We start from the raw sequence: 26,623 nt of genomic DNA, 5'->3' as shown, positions 1-26,623 counted from the left end.
GAAAAGAAAAGAAAAGAAAAGAAAAGAAAAGAAAAGAAAAGAAAAGAAAAGAAAAGAAAAGAAAAGAAAAGAAAAGAAAAGAAAAGAAAAGAAAAAAGAAGAAGAAGAAGAARAAAAAGTCACCCACCTTGGTAACTTTTTGGATGAGGTGCTTTTCAATGCACCTTCTTCCACAGTTAAGAAACAGAGATCACACTGCTATTTCTTCTTTTAATTATATTTACAACACGATGTTTCTGAACATTCACAATTCACTAGTTAAGTCTAATATGTGTTTTAATTCCATTGGGATAACTAGAACCCTTATTCATCATTCTAACAAATTCTGTCCTAATCTATCACATCAGACAAATGCAARACATGGTTTTGTATCTGGGAAAGCAGTTTTGCCAAAATATTTTAGTATTAATCCATGTAAAATAATATTGTACTATATCAGCTTCTCAGCTGAATATTAACTCTGGTGCCTAACTGTTGAGAATATATAAAACTTTTCATACGGTAGAAAGTTGCCAATCTTTCTTATTGATACACTTTTCCTTTTAGGGTGGAAACTGAAAGCTTCAAGCACCTGCAACATTTAATATGGGAAGTACTTCAGTTATTCAAACACTATTATATAGTTTATTTGCTCATTGAAAATCACAAGATAAATTTAAATTTTCAAGCTGAATTGAAAGGTATTTTTTCAATTATACTGTGTCTTTCAAGAGAGAAAAAAATAGATGAATGTAAGTTCTGCAAAAACACAAAGACACTTTCATTTAATCAGTGTAAATTGGAGTTAGTAGGGCTTTCAGACTAATGCAGTTCCCAAGATGGTGAAATATAATACAGGAAATAACATAATGGCATGCAAAAACTATGCAGGCTTGAGATTTTGCTTTGCCTTTTTGATCAATGAGTGCAATAGCTTACATAGGTTCTAATGACTTGTGAYTATACAAGGATACTTGAGTTAACACAGGCCTGTGGTCTCAACACACTGTGACAGTGTTATTAGCAAAAAAAGGTTGGAATAGGGGTACCTCCTTCATCAGATGGCCTTGTTATCTCACTGCAGTAAGAAAAGGTAGGATTCGTGTCAGAACCATCTGATTTATCATCTCCCAAACTGGTAGAATGTAAATACTGCTTACTGTAACGGCTTGCTCTTTCTACAAAGGTAGAAAGAAAGAATATCACAGTAAACACATGACAGAAGCAGAACAAGAAACATTTGCACAGCAAATATTGCTATTAATATATTGATATCTTTAAAATTAGAGAAAAGTGAATTTTACACAATTTTGGATCCATTTTTTGAACACTGTTAGATGAAAAGGTTGCTTTAAACTCAGATACAACTTCATCCTCTGCTTTAAAAGAATAGCAGAACTGGAAGATAGGATAGAGATAYTGGAGAAAAATGGGATGAAGATGAACCAGAGAAATGTCTCCAATGGAAAATCTAAATGTTTCCTTGTTCTAACACAAACATAATTCTCCTAGTCAGAAAACAGTCTCTTTAATTAGATTGTCACTAGAAAAAATGGTTAATTACATGGCAAGTAACCTGCAATTCTAACAAAAACACCATGAAATCACAAGAGATCAGGAAATTCTAGCCACTGCAGAATGCCAAGGCACTGCAATGATAAGAATGAAAATAATCTGCATTTCCTGGGATCAATTTTATACCACGGTGATTAAGAAACAGCATTCCATAGTATGAAGTTGTGCCATGCAGATGCTTGACCAAGGAGACACTGGACCAGTATCACTGCAGTATGCTAGCAAGTTTAAAACACTGTTCTTTAATATGCTTGATATATAATAGATTCCATAAAATGCAGTTAATTTCCATTTCTAATTCTGAGCCCCAGAAGGGAGCAGAAATTGTACTGAAGTGTTTTTGGACATATCTGTTTTTCAAAAATTAAAAGATATATAGCTTGAGGGGAAATAAAGAACGGGGAACTGTGTGAGATTAAAAAAAAAATCATCCATATTATCTTGTTATTTTTACCATAGCAATGAATGCAGCTGCAATTGATTCTTCATTATTATTCAATAATAATTCATCTATGATCACATAATTAACTCTTCTGAAGAAAATTGATTCCTCCATATTGTTTCTGAATCTTGTTCACTGGATGATTATTTTCTTATTACAATTAAGGTTGTATAAATAATTTAATTTAAAAAAATCTGAGGTTTATAACTCAAAGAGAAATTTGCTCAAGTCTGAAACTTGATTCAGAGTATTTCAGGCCAGTATATTTTCTCTAGCAATTTTGAAACTCAATCTATTCAGACACAGGAGTGACTGCTAAACTAGGCATACTTTTCTCAAGATGATGTTCTACATACTGCCTACTTTAGAAATTCAGAAATTCTTCATATAATTTTCTCATCTCTTTTTTTTTGTTACCATAGTTTTGTTTTCAGATAAATACAAATGCATAYACATGTATGAGACATCTACATGTGTATGAAACAACAGATGTATTTAAAAAATGCAAAGATTTCAAATACAGTTCATGTAGCTGGAAAATTTGAAGATTATAGAATATTTTAGGATGCATAGGTCGTGAAAAACATTTTTATTTTACTGACAGTCTTCTAGTAAAATAAAAAAGTGCTTTGAATTGAAGAAAAGGTCTGGCCATCAATTAGGATCAGATCCAAAGCCTTTGGCATCCTTCCACTGATCTCAGAGGACTTTAGAACAGCCTTTAGGTAATTAATGGGTAGGAGAGGATTCAAAAATAAAAACATCATAGAAGTAGAATAATTGAAGAAAAATAAGTAAACTATTTTAACATGACCTGCTTTAATGCATATTCTCAAACAGGAACCAAAATGAATTCTTGACACCATGATGTCAACAGAAAAATTCTTATTGGCTTCGGTGAGACTGGAATTTTATCTTGTAATTCCCAAGGCTTTCACTGTGCTAGTACTAATTTGCACGTTTGCTCTTACTTTGGTTTACGCAATAACAAAATGCACTTTCCAAAGTTYCTCTGCTTGCCTTCACCATGCATGTGGAAACACTTTTGAATGATAGTCAAAAAAATCGTTAAGGCACTAGATTGGTAGCAAAGACAATATATAYGCAAAATTTAAGTCTCAAAATAAACATTTCTGAAAACAAAAAAAATATTTTTTGAACCAAAATATTATTCCCTATTATTACATTACTTCTCACCTTTCTATCTATCCTTAAATTATGAATGCCTAGAAAGATACAAGCAACAGCATAAGGCATAATATTATGTGCCATAGGGACAAAATTTGCACTGGCAAGAAATCAATTGTATAAATAAATCACAGTCTAGATCTCWGAAATTTTAGTAAGGTCCAGCTATTTGAAAAATCTAATTATAATGAGGACAAAGAAGGTTAATGCTTTTTAAATGACTGACTATTTCTAACTGGCAGGAGTAAACCTTATTTAGGATAAAATTTCTTTCACTATTTTTTATCTGCACATGCAATCACAGCTGAAGTTCCTATAAAACATTGCTTTTAAAATACTAAAGTTTTATATATATGAAAACATACATATAAAACATGCCTGGCATATTGACCTGAAAATTTACTCTATCAACTTAGTTTCATAAACATAAAACTCTGATTTGGGGAATAGTCATGATATAAGCAATACCAGAAAGTATATGCAGACTCCTAGACTGAATATTGTCCTCCAGAGGATCAATGTCGAAGATGGAGCCAGGATCTGTGCGCCAAACTTTTAGATCTTTTCCCAAAGCACAGAAATGATGAGACAGACAAACAACAACAAAAGTAAAAGCATGAAAGGAATGAGTTTAAAAATCAGTGACCAATTTCCTTTATATAGAAATCAACTAAAACATCTAAATATTCACCTGAAAGGACCAGAAAGCATTAATTTCCTGCTTAATGGAACTTGGTGCACTCATTTTAAGTGCTGACATCATTTTAAGGAGACTTTTMCCAATTTTTGTTCTCATTTTGCTAAAAAAGAACCATATTTTCTTAAGTGTAAATAAATGGAAACAAATCAAATAACACATAAGAGTATCCATCTCCACCAGCAGAACCAATATCAGAGATACAAACTGATTYCCCCAGGTCACTAGCAGCACAGGCATCTGGGGTGAGACTCTTACTCTACATGGGCATCAGCAGCATACATCCTTACAGCTGATGTAGCCACTATAGGCCCTTCTTCGCATAGAGTGGAGAGTCAGCCTTATCTGCAGAATCAGGGGCGTAGTTCATCTTATCCTGAAATAAGCTTCTAAAATTTGCTCAATTCATTCAAAACGCAAAAGTATCTATCATCCTTAATTAATATAAAAAATGGACTAGGGTGACAAGTTCCGCTACAGAAATCTGTATTGTAGACTCTAAAATTGGGTAAAATGAATCCCACCTTTAATGCTTCTCTATTTTAATTATTTAATTCTCTCTGTCTTCCAAGTATCTAAGTTTCCTGGGACAAAGACTAAATGTTGCCCCAGTATCCCACTATCTAAAAGAATTTTTTGCATTCATTATATGAATTCAATAACAGAAGTAGCTATAACATCTTCAGCTTTAATTCATACAAATAAATTAATAATCTCTCTTGAATTCACACGTCTGAACTGGACAATTAGAGAAAAAAGAAACCATAAGAAATAATTACATATCCAAGTTCAAGTTATAAACACAGTATAAATGTGAATACAGGTTCGACTACGTTTATAACAAATTTTTAACAAATAATTAGTGTTGTACTGGATAAAAGGAGACTTACAACAAATGCCTAACCAGCTACAGTGAAACTTGTTGATCTGTTCACAACAACCTATACTATATATAACACTCATCCACTACATCTAAAAACATAATAATCATTTAATCTCTCCAAAACAGTTTAAAATAGAACCCTGATGTAAAGTGAAATCAGCTTAAGCATAAATCTGTCATATCACACCTTTCTACTAGGGGCTTGCTTCACAAGCAGACCTGTCTTAAAGATTTACTCAATAAATTGGAGGTGGGAAAAATAATTGTCTTCCCAGCTTGGTCCTTTTGCTGGTTTGAGTGGTACCAAGCTAAATGATGGATTGGTAGGTAAAGCAGGACTATGGGGACCCAAAATATGTTGTGTTTCAAATGATTAATTGCCTAGAGGCAATGGAAAGAACAGACATAGCTAATAAAACAAATCCCACAGCTTTAGAATAGGTTCAGTGTATGTACATTATGTGTTATCTACTGCAACTCCCATAAGGTGAAGTATAGTGCTAACTCCCACTTGACAAGATGAATAAAAGCCAACATACAGTCTTTTGATAAACTACACATTAGTCCTAACGATGATAAATTATGCAACTATATACAGCACTGACAGGCATGAGAGGAATGGGGGAACTGGTGAATTCCCAGCTTTTGCTGTTTAATCACATACTAGTAGGTAAAAAAAAAAAAAAGGGGGGGGGGGCTTCACGAGAGCATCAGTACAGCTACCATTAATTTGTATTGATTTTACTATCCTGGTAATCAATCACTTTTAACATCCTGTTTATTTATGCCAATTTAAAATATCCTTAAWCTCACGTAAGAATCATAGAGCTTCTTTAAATCACAAATCCAAAGCTCATTTAGAATTAATTTTGATGGCTTTAGAATGTACTGCCATGGTTAAAACCAGTGCCTATTTTCCAGAGCAGAGGCATTAATTTTAGCAATCAGGTATTTGAAAAAATTGKTACAGCTTCACTGATTATACTTTAAAAACCCACCAGATGGATTCTAACAGAGAGGTTCTTTTTCCTAAATGGTTGAACATTTATCAGCTAGGAAAAACCCCAAGAGAGTCATAGTTTTTTCAGTCTGTGATTTTTTTCCTGGCTGCCAAGGACATTCTATGAACAGGGAGATCACTGCTTCTTTTTTAACAAGTAGATATTATAATTGCAGTTCACTCTGAAAAAGCTTTAGCTGAAATATCACTGGATATTAGGCTCTCAGGTATGTCATGGCCTATTTCCTTTAAATAATTGTGCTACTTTTGCTGTTTGGTGGGGATRGGAAGTTAAGAATGCTTGTGTGTTTTGAATCTTTACTAAAGTATTTTAGGTTGACAAAAATTTCTCTGAGAGATGTTCTTAATCCTAGCATGTTTGTGCTAGCAAGCCTTCAGTTATTGGACACAGGAGTGCACACAGAGCTACAGTACATGTGCAATGCAGCATAGCCTAGGAGGTTTGAAATGTGCACTGATAAGCATATTGCAAACTGCATATTAAACTCTAATTTCACAGCAGCTTTTATCCCTCTTTGGCTGCACCACCCTCTAGCAAAGAAAGGGTCCACTTGTTCAAGTATTTGGGTCTCTACAAACAACAATTTCTCTGAAAAAGTTATTGCCACAGATCTAGAACGTGTAACCTTATGAGACTTTCATGGTCTTAAAAGCTACAACACTTTCCCTAGGCAGAGCTCACTAAACACTTTACTCTTATGAAATCCTCTCTGACATAAGGCTGTAGCAACAGACATGTAAAAGGAGGCTATATGCAAGGAAAGAAATACAGTTCTTTCTATTCGTGGTAGATAGGATAAAGAATAATGGACATAAAATRTCTCAGGAAAGATTATGACAGGTCTCAGGAAACAAAAATGCTAACAAGAAAAATACTGAGGCCCTGGAATAGGAGCTGGAGGTTCATTTGGAAGCTTTAAGGAAAAAACAAGAGATATCTGCCAGGAACAATACAGACAACACTAATCTTGTTGGTTTAGGCAGGAGGTGGACTAYGTGACCCACTAATTAATCTATTCCACCTGTCCAACCTGTAATTTCTATCACTTTTTGATAGGCACACTTAAAGTCAATCTCTGTTATTTTATATTGCATGAAGGATTTTAGAACAAGTAGCTCAGGATTACTGTTGTCTATACTGTTGTCAAGCACAGAAAGAAAAAGAAAAACCAAAAGAAAAAGAAAAGAGAAAAAAATGAATAACAGCCTGGTTACCTTTTCCTTTACCATAGGTTTGCAAGCTTCTAGGAGATTTCAAATAAGTATTTTCACTTTGAATAAGTGCTTGTAGYAAATATTCCAGATGACATTTTAATGCAATACTCTGTCTCTACCCACAGAAACTATCTATATCCTACCCTTTAAACATCCAGTCTTATTCTTGGACCATCTTTTAGAACATCACTTCTGAATTCTGGTGTTTGACCCCTCAGGGATGGTGAGGTATTGATTAGTTACTGCTTGAGATATTTTGAGAGCTGTGTGAAATTCTACAACACTAGGTACAACAAGYACGTGCAGCTCCAGAGAAACAGCTGACTGGTAGAGGGGAAAATTGGAATGAGTCTGCAACATTTAAACCTTGGAGAACCATAGCTTTAATCTTCTCTCCTCTATGCAAAATGAAGATTATTGCAGATATTTTGGTCTTTCTTGAAGTATATTCAAAAGCAAAGCAACAGAAATAACTATCTACATTTTAAAAAGAATTATGCAGTAAACAACAACCTATCTCCTATTCATTCCTATTACTACTTCACTACCTAATGATCTTTATTACAAGCTGATATTGTACCAGCAGCTCAACACAAGTTTCACATTGAGAAGAGAGTGAATATCAATACAGAAGGAAGTTACACTTCTAAAAGAAATCTCAATTTTTTTTTAGAAATATATTATTACACAATTATTCGGAAGGTACAGAGCTATTTTTATCTGCTCACATACCTTTGCCTCCCTAGGCATACATARGAACAACAAACCAAGGGGAAGCACTTCTGGATTAATATTACATTCTCTTGGAGTTAATCTGTATTAAACTATCAAGCTGATTTCCACCATTATCTCTTTCTAGAAACTATTGTAAAGTTCCTAGATACAGTTCCTAGATATTCCTAGATATTGTAAAGTTCTTAAATACAGTAATTCACTTTTTGAAGTTGGATGTAGTGATTGGAATGTTTTTATATTACACTGTTCTTCCCATTTTCATGTGGTTTTYAAGGCTAATTAATATCTTATAAAATTCTTTCATTTTATCACTTGATTCCTAATATCTTCAGAAGTGGCCATTTTGTAGGGCAATTTAATCTCTGACATATGCCTGTAAAAACAACAAAAGAAGTAATTTCCAGTAAAATAATGGACAGCATATTCTGTCTGAAAAGAATAAACAGTGATTTCACTGAAATTTCATAATTACAGGAAAGTAAAATGAAACATGGGAATATTTTTTCCTAGTTATAATCCAGAAAACAAGCAGAAGCTTTCACCTTCCCAGGACTGGGGGAGCAACATCATTTAACAACTTACCAACAATTATTCCAGGTCTTCGATCCATTTCAACTATATGTGGATGCACCCCTTTGTATGCCGCATCACTCATGACCTGAGTGTTTTTCCGCACTCGCTCTGTTACAGGATCATCTACAACTGGGGTGAAGCCTCTGCCCTTTGTCTTCTCAAAATCTTCATGGTATTTCACCTAGAAAAACAAGAAGAATTACATTTTTTCCCCAAGCTGCAATTGACAGCGATTGATTATACTATGCAACAACGCAYACTTCTTTTATGAGGCACTTTTGTTCTCTTGGTTTTGCACCATGATAGAACTGTTACACACACGAGATGGAAAAGACTTGGCAGGCCATCCAGCTTATCTCCTTGGCTTGATTTCCTGATATTTTGTTATCATTTTCACATTTGTTCGACATAGCCACTGAATTATGTGTTAAGTCAAGTGGCAAATGATGAACCTACAGTCACACAAATCATAGAAAAAAAGGACAGAAAAGGTCCTGAAAGGTCCTCTGGTCCACTCCCCCTTCTTTGAGACCAGATAGCTCCATGATGATGCAGATAGCTATGACTGCCAATGAAAATGTTCCAGAAGTAATAGTTCTTAAGAACTCTTCAATATTTTAATTCACTGAGAATTCTAATTACGTGCAAAGTTTCATACAAACGATACCCTTTTGTTCTTTCATTTTGTCATATTCCAGCAATTTTTATAAACAGGTATTAGGAAAAGCTGCACTTATATTAAGCAGCTTGCTTTCAAAAAAAAAAAAGAAGAAGAAGAAGTAAAAAAGGACAGTAGGAAGTGTTATATAACCAAGTGTTGGAACAAAATTGGTATTAGTAAGAGTTATAAAGATATTATCCCTGATTACACATATTTAATTTTTAAACAGTCTTCATAATCGAAGATTTAAATTGACAAACATTCTCACACAAGCAAATGCACRTAAAACAATTCATTCCAAGACACAAGTCACACAGGAGCCAGGAACGTGCACAGGCACAAGGTGATGTGTGTCACCTAATCCAGCCAAACTGTATGATGCTCAAATGAAGTGTACATTTTTTAAAGAAACAAACAAAAGAACAGACATTTAATTGTTAGAAAAYTGTTTATTAGTACTTTGAAAGTGTTCATTACAGTCATATGCAGTTAGCAAACACACTTCCCCTCAGCAGGCATAAGAGGAAAAATATTCCTTCCATATTTTAGCAGAGTTTCATTAGTTACCTATATTAACAGAAGGCAAAATCCAGTGGAAAGTCAAGTGCCATTCCTTAGTACAGTCTAGTTATAGGAAGAAGGTGCCCTACCATTGAGATGTTGTTTTGTGTCTCTTTGACATGCCTTAGCTCAGGTGTGTCTAGAATCACACTACGTCTACCTTTCATCTGCCTCTGATCRCTGCTGTACTTGACCTGCAAAACAGCAACAACAGCGCACGTGAAGTTTTTGTTTACAGTCGACAGGATGGGGAGTACTATACCACGCAATAGCATCCCATCCAAACCACAATGACCAATATTTTTCTGGTTTCTTTATACTCACTTTCTAGTGATTTATTTTAAAAGGAAGATATAGATGGGCTAATATAGTGGCAAGATCAAAGGCACAATTTTTCCAGCAACACTTCCTCAAAAATAGTAGTTACCTGAAAGTTAAAACTCCTGACTTTTTAACAGCATAAGTGAAATAGTACATTTATCAGCTTATAATTGATTACAAGTTAGGGTAAGGTAGTAAGAGAACACCATTCTGATTTGTCTTGGACATCTTTTAAACATATTTCTATGGCTGAGGATAAGCTACCTTCTTATTACCTAGACAGATCCAGATTCTGTCCTCAGCCTATTTCCAGGTGAGAACTCTAGGTCTCTAATGAATTGAACTGTTACAAGCGACATATTTTTCCSTCAGCCTTCATAATTCATATTCTTGTTGGACTTTTGCTAGCAGCACAAAAGCAGTGTGTCTGGAATAAATCTGAATATGCCATGTTGTTTTCAAAGGGAACAMTTGGGCTCTGTGCTTTGTGTGCAGCAGTAAGTATGCAAACTCCTACGTTACATTTTTCTAATTAGCTTTTTTTCCTGCCATTTTACAGGCTTGTGTTAGAAGTATAGAAGCAAAGTTAATTATTTGGAGAAAAAATTCTTAAAATTGTAAAATAATAAAAGTAGTTGATATCATGAGCCCAGTGAATACCATTGTAGTTACCACTGGCTGGCTGAATATTTCACTATAAAATCCATTGTCATTTTTGTGTCATTCTTTTACTACYGGGCTCTCTTAGCTCCTATATTGTATTGTACAATAGCTCTTAGCTCTGTCTTAGTTCTCTATATTGTACTGTAACTGTGTACTGAATGTTAGTAAATATAATTTTAGATACCTGTACATCCACACTTAAAGATATTACCTCTCAAATCAGTTCTGCAAAATGTGCACTGTGAATTTGTGATGAGAGAAATAAAGTCTGTTTTCAAAGACTTAATGGATATATTAGTGAATATATTGGTCCTAAATCCCCAAAAGAATTCTGGTTGTCTACCCACCCTTAAAATCATATATTAATTAAGCACAATAAACCTATGAAAATCTAAGCCTTTGTATCTGTGTTTTCCAGGTAAGTCTAGAGCAATGCACAGAGAAGCAGAAATATACTCAGTCGCATATTCTTCATATCTTTCTTAATTAAGCAATGAACTTTCTTAGCAAATATATGCTTTAAAAATATAAGGACCAGGTCCTTATATTTTCCAGACAGAATACTTACTGCCCACATAGTTCGCAAAGGTCATTAACTACTGCTCATTAACATGGATGAGCATTTATCCTTGCAGATTTTGAGAAACAAAGTGAAGGAGTCACTTGGRAAGAAGCATAAATTTGAGAAATTACAAAATTATTTAATTTCTTCAGTTGTAGGGGAGCTTACTTCCTATTTTTAATTAAGTACCTCAAAATCAGCTGACTTTGGTAAATACACATCAGCATTTAGGAATATATTTAAGACCTACTTAGTCACAGTGTTGGCTTTTGTTGCTTTGTCCTTAGACAAAGCTTCTGATAAACCCAACCTACACTACTTTTCTSGCATACATTCAGTTTTAAAGTTTTCATTACTATTAACTCTCATCTATCACCTTGTCACTGACAGCGTTTCAGTGTTGGAGAGACAAACTGCGCTATAACTCGTCTGGTCCTTTACATCACTTTGTTATTATGACTTCTCCCTTGCTCCTTATTTGTACTGCCTGCTGCTGCTTACAACACCACAATAATAATTTTTTAAAAATTAAATATCATCATAAAAGCCAAGATAAATCTAGTATCTCATTCTTTACAGTTTAATGTAATRGGATCTCTCTAGGACAACTCAGCTCTGACATATGTGGCATGTTGCAGAGTGGAAGAGATGACTATATGCTTCCATGATTTGAATCATTAAAAAACAAAGAAAGGAAAAAAAAGATATTTGCACCAAATTTGAATTCTCATTTCCCTTGCCCTTTAGTGTTATTTACTTCTGAAGTCTGTGAACTAAAACTTGATAGTAAGAGACAAAGATTCTTGAAAGAATAATGACTGACCTCTAACAACTTTCTCCTTGAAAAATACTGATTCCAACACACCCATTTACATTTTTTGTAAGAATAATCAGGAAAGTATGAATATTTTTGTTGCCCATAAGTGCAGTAAGTATATTCTAAGGATAAAACAAATCCATTCAATGGATGATGCAGTTGGATTCATTTGACGCATCAAATCTAAATGGAAAACATACTCRTGTTATATCCCTACAGTGACTGAAAATATAAATGASAAAAAGATTCAAACAACTTGCCGAGCTGATATTGTCTTGATTCTTCTTGACTCTCTCTATCTCAGGAGTGACACTCACAGCAGTAGCTTTGCCAGGCTGCTCTCTGTAGTGAACCTATTTATTTAACAGAATAAAATGGTACATACTATTTCAGCTAAAGCAATATCACATTGTATTACATTAAAATGTATGATTTAAAAGGTCATCCAGGAAACAAATGAAAGCCTAAAATGCATTTGAAGTTTATTAAAGCTCATAAAACTTGATTCTTGAGGCATAACCTTGAATTCTTTTTGCATAGTCTTAATGCACTWGTGTGAATATATACACACAAAGGCACACAGCAACACCTTGACATTCCACATATTAGTATCTGCCAGTAYATAGAAATAGCTTATATCTGGAATRGGGTAAGACACCAAGAATGTAGTGTGTTTAAGAAGAGCAAGTGAAAACCTCATTTCATCAATGCCTGTTGTAAATGCACATTTTTCCGCACACAGAGAACCCATAAAGGATACCATCTATGTATAACTATATATAACTTATATTCTGTATGTTTAGAGATGACTTACCACAGTGGATGCAATACATCAGATGATTGTGAATTGAACATAACTTTCTAAATTTCACCACATTTATTTAAGTGCACTTTTAACTTAGAAATATCCCCTCTGTTACTTTCCATTGAAGTACACTTGCAGTAATGACGCATTAAATAAATGCATGCTGAAGGCGGCAYCAGTATCTAAAGAGGAAAAATGACAGGATGGGGCACTGACTGACCAATCAGTCTGATGTTAACCTTGGCCCAAAATACTCRAAAGTCTAATATGGTATAGTTATTTAATAATTAGAGATGCTTGCATGATTTTTACCAATCAACATAGTTTTATGCAAAATAAGCGTTTCAATATAAAGCAGAATGTTTTTATAAGCTCTCATGACTGTATCATAAGCATAGCTGTGCTGACATACTATGTTAACAGTTCTGCAGTGCACTCTGGCATTAAAACACGTGTTCTTCAAACAATTGTCTTCCTCATGTGACCCAGGTCTGATCTGTCCACATCAACATATCTCATTTGAAAATCAACGTCTTATAAAAATGGTGATAAATTGTCAAGTGGATTAAAACTTACCAAATGACATTTGTAAACGTAATACGATTATTCAAGACTTAGCTTTTCTAGAAAGGTCTAAAGTCATACGATCTTTGCCCAAAGCTATTCAATGTTTTTATCTGTGACTTGGAAGAGAATTTAATCTTTCCAATAAAATTTGTACAACACACAAATTGGTAAAAGGTAAACAACRATAACAGTAGGACACATATATACTGGCTTGAATCATTTGGGAATCAGGGGATTTGTTTAAACAATAYGCATTTTAAGAGAGCAGGATGCATCACCAGAAATAAAGGAACAGTCTAGCACATGCTTAAGGTAGAAGGACAGTATTCTTGGAAACTAATTTAGAGAAATGGCAGAAAATATCCCAGAGAAATGCTGCGGCTGTTTATAGCCCCATGAAATATGGATGCCAACAGAAGTCCGAAGGAGAAGAATGGCTGGTCCCTCAAAGACTTGTCAACAAGATTAACTTCAAAAGTGCAAGAAAGAAAAAGTGTGCTCCAAAATTCCTTATCTTCTTCCATGTGCTCTCCTGAAAAAGTATGATTTTCTAATGATTATTTCAGCAATTAAATACTAAATTCTGACACAAAGGTTACTGAGAAACCAGAAAGAGACAGGTGAAAGAGTTGGTGTTTGAGTGCAATTGCAGCCAACTGTATTTTTAAAAGGCTATTTTTATAAAAGGGAAAAAAAAACTATCAAGATTTCCTACAAATATCCAAGACACAGAATAACATTTCAAAAAAAATCGTAGCCTTTTCTTTAATCAAGAATATGCCACTTCACATGCCATTTTCTGAACGAAGCAATGGCTTTTCACAATTGCTTCCTAGGAAATGGGTTTTCAAGTTATTCCATTACTGAGTCTGTGCTTAACCAAAGAAAAGACACAGCTTCTAAAGGCAGACGTTTGTACTCATTCTCTGCACCTAGAAATTACAGAAAGAATTAAACTAGAGCAACTTCCCATGCTGACATTCTCTTGGTTCCTCTTGACTCTTTCAATCTCGGGGGTGACAGTCACAGGTGTAGCTTTGCAGAGCTGTTCTTTGTATTGAACCTAGTAAACATGGCATAAGGTATTACACAGAGACTTCCAAGTAACAGAAACACATCGTGTTAGAAATCATTACAGAGTGTGCTGCATTTAGCTGGAAAATATTATTCCTTAATAAACATTCACATCTTTCCACRCAACACTTAGTACTTACCCTCTCGCAGTCCCTCTATTTCATAGACAGCGAAACAATTGATACTTCAGTACTTCACTCTTGTTGACATTAATCAAAGMGCAAGGCTGAGGAGTTATTGTTTCACTGTTAGTTGGTTAAATTAGTCTTTCTGGACAAAGACAAACTAGCACAAACATCACAGACTTATTCACAGAAGCACCAACACATTTAATACAGCAGAGAGAAGAGTGCAAGCAATGAATATGGAGCGCACATTGCTAATATTCTTCTGGTTTTCCTTAACTCTCCTTAGTTCGGGTGGATCAGAAATAGTTGTTGCATGCTGAATTTCTTCCTTGTATTTAATCTGCATAATAAATATGKCAAATATTAGTACCTTAAAGGATATACAGACAAGCATTAAAACACAACAAGCATTTTATAATCCTTCCCRTATACTTAAGTGCACAGCTAGACCCACCAACACTCCTGACTGGATCAGGAACAGTTAGGTTTCATTTTTGAAACAGGCCGCTATGCTCTTGGATGGATCTTGTTTGTTACGATGCAACACAGAGCACACATAAAAAGCGTGCTATATGAAGACTGTTACCATAGGAGTAAGCATCATGTGGGATTTGGCGACCTTGATGACAACTGCAACGCTGCATATAGCACTTGGAGTTGTGTAGCACGTTAACGATGGCTTTGCTCAGAATTAGCTTGCTAAGGAGTCTAGCATTTGATTACAGGAACCAAACATTTAACGGATRTGTCTTTAAAAGGTCAGGCAACTTCAAAGTCTGATTCAAGCTCTTTGAAAATGCACCCATGGATATATTGTGGAGAACGCTGATCTTCGGATTCCCAACACTGAGAAATTGATGACAACTTGGAAGATGCTGTCATATATTTAGCATTGYTATTGCCATATTTAATCTCTTTTAAATAGCAATATATTTGGATATGGGAATGATGCATAAAAGTAGAAGACCTTCTTCAATYATACAATATATGTACCAAAACCTGAATCCAAGTTAAAGAGTGTGAAGTTAAGTGGATGGGCTAATAGAAAGAGAGGCAATATATTTTCTGGTTTTCCAAACGTTATCCAATAGCACTATCTTGGACAAATCTGTGCAATGTCTCTTTCTTACTGTTTGTTACTAAAAGTRTCAGTGAAGTACTCAGTACATTGAGCTTCAAATCTCTTATTCCACTGTAATATAAACAATACTTATAGATCACGTCATCCTTTACAGTAATACGGCATGTTTTCTTGTTCTTTACAAAGGCAATAAAACAGCAAAATTCATAAAAACATTCAGAACTGTGTGTGCAATGACACATACTAGAAGCATTTTTCATCAGCCAGACTCAAGGAAGCAAAGCAGGGAACAAGCATAATGAATCATTTTTTATAGTTTTATATTTATGTGGCAATCAAAGCTTATTTTAAATAAAATTTTCAGGGTACAAAATCCAGCACTCAAAATTCAGAAAAACGGCAAAATTAACTTCCTCAGTGTAACCTTAGTTCTACCTCCTGTGTAAATATGTTCCATTTAGAGTTTTTAAAATAATTTATACTACTTCATTCTTTTCCTGTTTAAATGATTTTTAACTTTCTTTGTCTATTATCAAAAACTGTTTTCTTGAGACAATTCTGCTTCATTCAGTACACGGAGTCAGTGGCCCTTAGTGAATAAGGCAGCCTGTGGATAGAATGCCTGCTTTTGTAGCTCTATGAGATCTTGACTCCAACTATTTAGGAAGTTGTTTCTTCCTAACAACTCATCCCAACAGGTTAGACTAGATGAACCATCTTGGCCGTTACCACTTTTTTGTTTTTTAGAATTGAAAACAGATTGTTCTCAGCTTTGTCTTCAATGTATGTCATCTGGAAGAATCTGATCACTTGTAGAACATGATGCAATGGACTTTCTTTGCATGGCTTAGTTTTATTTCAATCATTATTTCGGTTTAATTTGGTTTCCTGGTTTACTTGGTTGTCTTCCACTGTATATGTAAAGTTTCATCTAGGTCAGCAAATAGTTCTAAGCCTGTCCTAAGTCCTTCTGGCTTTAACAAACCTTTAAAAATATTGTACAATACCAAGATAAACTTGAATACACTATATATGTAATAAAATATCTTATGTACAATATTAACTTTTCATGTAGCCTAGCAATGTTAAGGCCATGTTACCACTAATGCATTTTGCATTTCTCTGGATATGGGAAAGATGCAAGTGTGTCAACTAGCATACTGATGTACCTTTCATTTTTCCCTTTATCATCACTGTTCATGATTTTTGAAACAGAAAGAACACTGCACATTATTTTTCCATTTCACTTTGAAAGACATTGAGAAAAAAGCATTAGAGTAAGACTATCCACAGTAACCCTCTCATGTGTATGTTTGCACATGTATGTGATTAGTCTTAAAGTAAATGACTGAGGTAACTGGCAATTAGAGAAATTTTTGTTTCTCAGATACCAACTCAAATCTGGCTCAAAAAGAAACACATTTGCTCAGACCAAAAAATAAAATAAAATAAAGTAAAACAAAAAGAACCCATATCCACAGCTTCCCAACCAGAAAGAATAAGTCAGCACACAAAAACAGCCTACTGCATTTAGGACATGTCATGACTTGCACTGAATCTSTGAATTGCTTTGTGACTTGATATGAAAGGATGAAAAGTGAAAGATAGAGGTAAGAAACAAATTCAAAAGAAAACATGAGTTTTCCAAAATTTTATGGAAACTACCTTACTTTGATAGGAAGGCGAGGTGGTGAAGTCGTTCTTTATGTGAGTGAGCAACTGGAATGCATCGAGCTCTGCCTAGGGGTGGAGGAGGAGGAGGCAGCTGAGAGCTTATGGGTAAAGATCAAAGGGCAGGCTAGCATGGGGGACACTGTTGTGGGTGTCTACTACAGGCCACTTGACCAGGAAGAGAAAGTTGATGAGGCCTTCTATAGACAGCTGGAGGTAGCCTCACCATCACAGGCCCTGCTTCTCCTGGGGGACTTCCACCACCCTGATATCTGCTGGAGGGACTACACAGCAAGGCACAAGCAGTCCAGGAGGCTCCTGCAATGCATTGATGATAACTTCCTGTCACAAATGGTGGAGGAGCCTATGAGGAAGGGTGTCCTGCTAGACCTTGTCCTTACCAACAGAGAGGGACTGGTTAGAGATGTGAAGGTTGGGGGCAGCCTTGGCTGCAGTGACCATGAGATGGTGGAGTTCAGGATCCTGCAGGAAAGAAGTAAGGCAACAAGCAGGATTGCAACCCTGGACTTCAGGAGACCAGACTTCAGGCTCTTCAGAGACCTAATTGGTGGAGTCTCATGGGTTAAGGCCCTAGAAGGAAGCGGGGTCCAGTAGAGCTGGCTAGTATTCAAACATCACTTCCTCCAAGCTCAAGGTGCATCCCTATGGGTAAGAAGCACAGCAAAAGGGGCGTGAGACCTGCATGGGTGAGCAAGGAGCTCTTGGCCAAATTCAGACAGAAGAAGAAAATACACAGAATGTGGAAGAGGGGACAGGCTACTTGGGAGAATTACAGGAATGCAGTCAGAGTATGTAGAGATGCTGTGAGGAAGGCTAAGGCCCTGTTGGAATTGAGTTTGGCCAGGGATGTCAAGGACAATAGGAAGGGCTTCATCAAATACATCAGCAGCAAGAGGAGGACTGGGGAAAATGTGGGCCTGCTACTGACTGGGGTGGGGACCCTGGTGACAAGGGATACAAAGGAGGCAGAATTACCAAATGCCATCTTTGCTTCAGTCTTCACTGTTAAGGGCAGCCCTCACGAATCCCAGAGCCTGGATGCGAGGGAGAAAGTCTGGAGAAGGGAAGACCTTCCTTTGGTTGAGGAGGAAAGGATTAGAGACCTTCTGGGCAGGCTAGACATCCACAAATCCATGGGCCCGGATGGGATGCACCCAYGGGTACTGAAGGAGCTGGTGGATGTTGTTGCCAGGCTGCTCGCCATCATCTTTGAAAGGTCCTGGAGAACTGGAGAGGTGCCTGAGGACTGGAAGAAAGCCAATGTCACTCCAGTCTTCAAAAAGGGCAAGAGGAGGACCCAGGTGACTATAGGCCAGTCAGTCTCACCTCCATCCTTGGAAAGGTGATGGAACAGCTCATTCTGGATGTCATCTCCAGGCATATGGAGGGAAAGAAGGTGATCAGGAGTAGCCAGCATGGATTCACCAAGGGGAAATCCTGCTTAACCAATCTGAGAGCCTTCTCTGATGGAATGACTGGCTGGGGAGATGAGGGGAGATCAGTGGACGTTGTGTACCTTGACTTCAGCAAGGCTTTTGACACTGTCTCCCATAACATCCTCCCAGATAAGCTCAGGAAGTGTGGGTTAGACGAGTGGACAGTGAGATGGATTGAGAACTGGCTGAAAGGCAGAGCTCTGAGGGTCGTCATCAGTGGCATGGAGTCCAGTTGGAGGTCTGTGGCTAGTGGTGTCCCCCACGGCTCAGTACTGGGTCCCATCCTGTTCAACTTCTTCATCAATGACCTAGATGAGGGGACAGAGTGGCTCCTCAGCAAGTTTGCTGACGATACCAGGCTGGGAGGAGTGGCTGAGACACCTGAGGGCTGTGCTGCTATTCAGAGAGACCTGGACAGACTGGAGAGTTGGGCAGAGAGGAACCTCATGAGGTTCAACAAGGACAAGTGCAGGGTCCTGCACCTAGGGAGAAATAACCCTAGGCACCAGTACAAGCTGGAGGCTGACCTGCTGCAGAGCAGCTCTGCAGAGAAGGACCTGGGAGTGCTGGTGGATGACAAGCTGACCATGACCCATCAATGTGCCCTTGTGGCCAGGAAGGCCAATGGTCTCCTGGGGTGCATTAGGAAGAGTGTTGCCAGCAGGTCGAGGGAGGTGATCCTGCCCCTCTCCTCAGCCCTGGGGAGGCCTCATCTCGAGTACTGTGTCCAGTTCTGGGCTCCCCAATACAAGAGAGATGTGGAGCTACTGGAGAGAGTCCAGCAGAGGGCTACAAAGATGATCAGAGGGCTGGAGCATCTGCCCTACGAGGAACGGCTGCGAGAGCTGGGCCTCTTCAGCCTGGGGAAGAGAGGACTGAGGGGGGATCTTATCAATGTGTACAAGTACCTGAAGGGAGGGTGTCCAGGGGACGGGGGCAAACTCTTTTCAGTTGTCCCATGTGACAGGACAAGAGGCAATGGGCAGAAGTTGAAGCACAGGAAGTTCCGCCTGAACGTGAGGGGGAATTTCTTCCCTGTGAGAGTGACGGCGCACTGGAACAGGCTGCCCAGAGAGGTTGTGGAGTCTCCTTCTCTGGAGATATTCAAAGCCCGCCTGGATGCAACCCTGTCTAACATGCTGTAGGTGACCGTGCTGAGCAGGGAGGTTGGACTAGATGATCTCTAGAGGTCCCTTCCAACCTTACTGATTCTGTGATTCTATAAAATGTAGTATTTAACACTAACTGGTAAATAAGGAAATTATAGTAGAGTAAAATATCAGATGTGCCTTATCAGGATTTGAAAAAATACTTAAATAACAACTTAATATCATGTCTACATGTCAAAGCATTACAGTCAAACTTTCTTTTTAAGAAAGTATCTAATCATCAGAAACATCATGTCATGACCCAAGATTTGTTCCAAAGGACAGCACTCCAAAAAGTCCAAACAACAGAAATGCAGTGGTGCACTACTTCTTGTTGTGCAAGTGTTTCTTGTTTTAAAACCATTTGTGCATTTATTTCCAAGTTATGGTACACATATCATAGTTATCCTAAAAGCATGTTCTACCCATTGAAAACTCATTTTGATATTCTACTTCAAGTTGCCAAGTGCCAAAGATATCAGGCATTCATAGATAATCCATTGCAGAATATTATTTCAGAAGCAGTCCCATCAGATCCACATTTCAACTTGTCATCAGCCCATGAGGAAGCACAAACCCTCTACCTTCTCACAAAGCTTGAATCAAGAAACCCATTTTTCTCTTCCTGAAGTGCAAACTTTGCCAAAGCCTATGTATTACACACAGGTTCTACAGTAACTTTAAAGATTTTCTTTTTGGTGATGTGATATTTTTATAAATTGCAAATTACAAGTGCTGTTCAGTCTGCCATGTCATGAAATACATTTTGTCTTTCCCACTCTTGAAAAAAATAAGTTTCTGTGATCAAATATTTAGTTAAAAGATTTATTTCCTATTTTTGATGATACTTGAGTATGAAACTTTACTTTGTGACTCAGAACTCCTTTAGTGTATTATCGGAGCATTATATCTAAATTCTGGTGGAATAGTATTTGAATGAGATATATGGAAGTGAGATACAAAAATGTGGAATTTTCAGTAGATAATCAAGAAAAAAATTAATGCTATTTATTTATGTAAGGATAATTAATGTTAATAACACTTACCGAACTAATATTCTGCTGATTTTTCTTTACTCTTTCAATCTCTGGAGTCTCTTTTAGAGCTGTGCCAGCACCTAGTTCTTTCTTATAAGACACCTTCATTTCCCACCCCCCCCAAAAAAAAACATTTATGAGATTCTCAGCAATGCAAGTATAAGTTCTCATAAAAGGGCTGGGCAATCTTCCAAGTTTCAAACTGGTCTGACTATAAATCTTGCTAAGAAAGCAAATACTTTAATTTTTTATAAATCAGATCAATCAGACCAATTATCAATAACAGTAATAACACTGTCTGTTTTCAAATGTAACCCAGATAATCTATTACCGTCCTTTAGACTGACCTCAAACATTTTTCAGTTTTTGTAATGCTAAATTTTAAGTTCAGAAATAATATTAAAATTTAGATCATAATCTATTAACATTTACAAGTGCAGCTTCATGCTTGAGTAATCTCACTGATTTCAATGTAATTACTTAAACGTGTACGTACATGCAAGATTTGATTTTTTTTAATCTTCAGATCTTAAGATACTCTGAGAAGTGAATAAAAATTATTATTTCTGATTTAACAAACTAGAAAATTGACATACTCATGACTAAATAACCAGAAGAGCCAAAGCTACAATCCAAGTCATGCAATTTTTAACTTTTGAGTTCGAGCCAAAAAGCTGAGAACTGTGTCTGAAAACAAAGCTTACTTCTGAAAAGACACACATGCTGTTTATACAATTCTCCTCTTTATTCCCATTGTTTCAATAAAGGATAAAACACAAAGTAGAACGAATCATTCAAAGTTACTGAAGGAGACAGTAAATAACTGCTCCAAAAATTCCAAATGTAGCTATAATTTAAATAATCATGAAGTTCCAGTTCAGACAGCACAACTCCTAAGGAAGTTTTATTTGAATTTCAGTAGCTGGTGCCAAAGATGGTGCCATTCCCGTAAGTATTTCCAGACTGGCAGTTTAAAAACAAGCCTGATCCTAGAGCTCATAAAATAAATCTCTACCACTTAATATTTCTGCCTTTTTTAAACCAAGATTTATTTAACTTTCATTTACCTTTTTATTTTTCTCAATAAACCTTAAACAAAACAAAGCAAAACAAAACAAACATGATTCTTGATGCATTTCTCCTAATTCCTTAAAGTCCTTCATAACCTATGGTCACCAGGACTGCTAAATATTCTAGAGGAGAGTAAATTTGGAATTTTACCATGTGAAAACAGAGCCAGTTTATGAGTTAGAACTCAAAAATTTCTCTGCACAAACATGTTAGTACAATGCAGAAAGATTTACACACTGGACTGAACTAAAATACACTTTTCTACCAAGGAGGGTGCGGTAGAAAATGTTGGAGCAAGGAATTTTTCTATGAACGAGATGACTGTGCAGCAAAGATCTCATTGAAAATCATCTACCAAATGAGCTAGCAAGCTAAAAACAGCTCTGATTTTATCTGCAGAGCTAGCCACTTCTTCGTCCCCTACAGCAGGAAAAATACTTCAGACAAAAATCAAAAAAAAAAAATCAGAAACCTATTAAGGTCATTATCTTAGTTTTTCTATATTGGGACTGCTCCCCTTTCTACCTCAAGTACTTAAAAGTAACTTTTATGACCTAACTTGTGCAGATTTGAGAGGATTATGATGGGCAGGGGCTATGTTGGCTGCCACTGGGACAGGGAGCTTCAGGGGGCACGACAGGATGCCGGTGGCCTGAGACAAGGTGCTTAAGCACCTGCACAACAGGCAGCAAAACCGCTCTCAAAAGCAAGAGCCAACAAGAGTACAGGCAACAAAATTGGGCCACTAGGCATGTCAACGGTTCACATCAGAAAAGATGTAGCTTTCAATTGCTCTTTTCTGAAGGAAGAAAGGGAGGGGATAACAGCAGGAAGAGCTCACAGGAGTGATACCCGCCCGGGGGAGTCTCAGCCACCCCCTTTTCTGCTCCCCCCTCCCTGCAGCCCTTGGTTTCCCTAGTGTGGAAGCACCCAGTAAAGCACCTCTAAGGAAAACTAAGTGCTCTTGCACTCAAAAGGAAGATGAGAACCAAAGAATACCTCTAAGCTACGGAATCGCATTCCTGTCAGATAATACTAAAATATTTAAGTAATTTATATCCTGTTCTCTCAAATCGTTGGTTTTATTGGTGCTACTGAACTTAGGCTGCCAGAAAAGCAGACACTAAGTGGATAGCCTTTGGTTCCAGAGGCTACATTTCCTCTCCATCCTCTCTTCACTGTTACACTACACGAACAGCCAGAATTACATACAGCAGAATTAATGGGCCCCAAAGGGGAACAGAACTGAATACAACAATCACATACTGGACTATCTTAGAAATCTAAGCTCACAATTTACATTAAGAGGTAAACCGAAACTCAGATCTATCAAAAAATTAAATATATATATGTATATCCAATATAACAAAAGACCATTAGATAGATATATATATGTATGAAAGCTGATTTGTTCTAGTTTTATACTAAGAATCTTGATATGTTGTATGTGTGATAGGAAATAGATGATTGATATTATATGCCCAGTAACAAACCTTAGATTTTTTGTCCTTTTAAATGAAGTACTTCTTGGGGTTTGAAGAAAAAAGCAAAATTAATCTTCAATCAAAAATAATCGTGGTTTGGCAAGGTGGTGTAAGTGGTTTAGCAATGCAAAGTAACAGTGCTACACCTAGAAAAGCTGGGTATTTTTTTCCCTGAAAGACATGAGTGATGCAGCCTTTGCCAGGAAAATTATGCAAATGGTTCAAAGGACATTTACTCATAGATTCCCTATTTCATGCTGAGGCACAGGAGAGAGTATTTAAATTGAAAATCTCTAAAAACTTGCAAGTAAATGGAGAAGTGCTATTACTCACTGAACTGATGTTTTTCTGCGTACTTTTAATCCTTTCCATCTCTGGAGTGTCTGGGACAGCAGAATAGTTACAGAGCATCTTCTCTGCTTCATCTTTGTACATTTTCTGGAAAATAATTTAAGAATATGAATGTCCTATTTTCTTAGGGCTCAGAATATCCAAACTGCAATAAAAGGTGCTTATTGCTTGGGCTCAGCAGTCCTGTATCGTGTTTATTTCACCTTCTCTCTTCCATGACATCATTGTACTTGACTGTTGGACACAGGATAGTGAAAAGAAAATATGTATACAGCTACATATACACATTCATACATACATGTATATACATACATATATGTATATATATGTAGTGTGTGTGTATATATGTAATGTATACATGTATGTAAAGTATATATGTATGTATTTCCTTCCCATTAGGTAATATAAAAACATCTGTAAGTAGATGTAAACAATTAAAGCATGCATGGCATGACAGGCCTAAATATAATTAAGAATCAGGCTGTAAGATTTTTTCTACATGTAAGTTCATCTAATGCAGCTATGAAAGCCTCTACAGGGCTTGAGAAGCAATTTGAGCATGTCAAGGACTCATTGTCACGCAAAATTAAAACATTCAATCGTTGTTCTGTGCCTACCTGGCTTGCTATTTCTGAAGCCCTTTTGACGCGTTGTATCTCAGGAGTATAAGGGCCAACTTGCATCCCTTTTCCTATAATTTCAGTCTCCAGATCCTTTTTATATTCCTTCTGCAAAAAAATAAAAAGAAGCAAATTCCTAAGTATGCAACATAACTAATTCTACAGTAATTTGTATGTGCTGTCTTCAAAGCTATTCTGATAGCACCAATCACATTCCAAAAGATTTGCTGCAATGTCTGTAATCTATTTTTTGTTGTTGTTGTGCACATCATATTTTTAGTACAAGTATGTTCAGGAAAATTTTATGTTTCTCATTGTGTTTTACTTCAAAAGTAATCCTATAGATCAATTCTATACCCACCTGGCTTATAATTTCAGAAGCTTTCTTGGCTCGTTGTATATCAGGGGTGTCCATGCCCACCACTCCCATTCCCTTCCCTTTAATTTCATTCTCCAAGTCTTTCTTGTATTCTTTCTGTAAAGAGCAACATTGCAAATACTCAGATGTTCGACAGTAAAATCTTTATATGGATCCTACATTAATCTCTGCAGTTCTATTGAACAGTATCCACAAAACCCCAAATGACTTTTGTATCAACAGCACCAGCTTTGTGGGATCTAGGTACAAGACACCTATGCTATAGTTGCTAGGTTAAAAAGTTCTTTTAACAGACAGCTTGCCTCAAAATTTATGCAGCCTTTATAGGGATCAGTCTTTCCAACCTTGGAAGCCACAATAACTGACATACTCAGATGAGACTTTCTCACACAGCTGTGCTTTGTGAGACTGAGGTAATAAGGCCCTTAGCCTTCATCTCTCTAACTCTGCACATCATTTGGCCCTACCCAAACAAGAAGCAGCAATTTAGATCTCAAAGCAATAGGGCCTGCAGCTACAGAAGACAGTGGCAGCTTGGTGTGGTTAGTAAGGCAAATGTGCAGCTTGCAAAAGATGACGGAAGGGTCAAAGCTCAGGGAGCTCTTATGTTTTACCCATGTAAGGATTGTGCAACACTAGACTCTAAACAGCTCACATATTTGGTGAAACTTGTGTTATTGCTTCAGTCTAGACTTGCCACCATGTAGAATTCTTAATGAAAATAATTTATTGCTTTCTGTCAAATGGAAGCCTTGCGTCAGATGTAGTACTTACAGTGCTTGCAATTTCAGAAGCTTTCTTCACTCGTTTTATCTCAGGAGTATCTGGACCACCTCGCATGCCCTTCCCTTTAATTTCAGTCTCCAGATCTTTCTTGTATTGTTTCTGTGAACATAAAACTTTAAATTGTAGATTCACAATAACTAGAGAGTTACAGGCAGATTTTTGCACAAGAGATTCGGTTTTAGAGTCACAATCTTGTGTTTACCAAAAATCTCAAGTTAAAGAGTCACCAGCACAAATCTTGGCAAGTTTTTGCCATGAAAAGACATAACAAATCATAAAGGCAAAACTTCAGGAGATATTCATTGAATGCGCAAAACGCTACCAATGAATGTTAAATTTGGCAGAGGGGATGGGGGAATCAGTCTGTACAGCTCACTATAATTATCCTCTAAAGGGGCAGTTCAGCTCTGTAGAACAGTGTGCAATAAGCTGGTACTTGGTATCTGCCTAATTCAAACACATTTTACTTTTAAGAAAATATTTTATTTATGAAAAGACTACATATTAGAAATTTAATACCACACAGAATTGTTTCCAGTGAACTTGCAGAGCAGGAAGTTGTAATTTATTCTTTCAATAGGTCTTTCCTGAACCACAGCCATTAGACAAGTGGCAGCACTCATCCATGATTGCTGCTTTTTCCTCACAATATAAATTATAAATAACCAATTACAAGGAAACCAAATGAATATTTCATCTTCAGCTTACCCAAGCGAAGATATATTTCTTGTTCATCAGCAAATGATATTAAAATGTAATACTGAAACATTGTATACAATCATACTTTTTATATAAAAAAATAAAAGGATTATGTTCTCAGGCACTGCTACTTCTGCTTTTACAATACTCCTCATTCTCTGCCTGCTGAAAATGTAATTTTTGCAAAATAAATATATATAATTAAAATATTTTCTTATTTTTCCTATTTGTTAACTATCTTTTTAAGTTGTACATCAATAAAAAAGAAGAAACATATCTTTCTACTGTTTACAACAGCCTAACCACTTGTAGCATAAAGCAACAACTACAGCAAAAAGACTGAAATTCTTCCATCTCTGTCTCACTGTGAGG

At 36.5% G+C, this 26,623-nt stretch overlaps 1 protein-coding gene across 4 annotated transcripts in view; it reads right to left on the bottom strand.

Moving 5' to 3' along the window:
- Positions 1–26,623, bottom strand: part of NEBL (nebulette) — a 138,654-nt gene that overhangs the window by 28,391 nt on the left and 83,640 nt on the right. For 3 of the 4 annotated variants that reach the window (XM_085318354.1, XM_085318351.1, XM_085318352.1), the window contains 12 exons: positions 25,541–25,651; positions 24,749–24,862; positions 24,385–24,495; positions 23,750–23,854; positions 20,871–20,963; positions 14,715–14,807; positions 14,237–14,328; positions 12,154–12,247; positions 9,620–9,724; positions 8,318–8,489; positions 3,653–3,745; positions 1,029–1,157 (listed from right to left, as the gene is read on the bottom strand). In XM_085318354.1, the coding sequence (XP_085174480.1) occupies positions 1,029–1,157; positions 3,653–3,745; positions 8,318–8,489; positions 9,620–9,724; positions 12,154–12,247; positions 14,237–14,328; positions 14,715–14,807; positions 20,871–20,963; positions 23,750–23,854; positions 24,385–24,495; positions 24,749–24,862; positions 25,541–25,651 (1,312 nt within the window). The remainder of the gene's footprint in view (positions 1–1,028; positions 1,158–3,652; positions 3,746–8,317; positions 8,490–9,619; positions 9,725–12,153; positions 12,248–14,236; positions 14,329–14,714; positions 14,808–20,870; positions 20,964–23,749; positions 23,855–24,384; positions 24,496–24,748; positions 24,863–25,540; positions 25,652–26,623) is intronic. The other variant, XM_085318353.1, reaches the window with a different exon arrangement.

Source organism: Rhea americana, unplaced genomic scaffold (genome assembly GCF_003343005.1).
Source record: "Rhea americana isolate MKP2758 unplaced genomic scaffold, rheAme1 scaffold_53, whole genome shotgun sequence".
Lineage (NCBI taxonomy): Eukaryota > Metazoa > Chordata > Aves > Rheiformes > Rheidae > Rhea > Rhea americana.
This window is presented reverse-complemented; position numbering and strand designations above follow the sequence as displayed.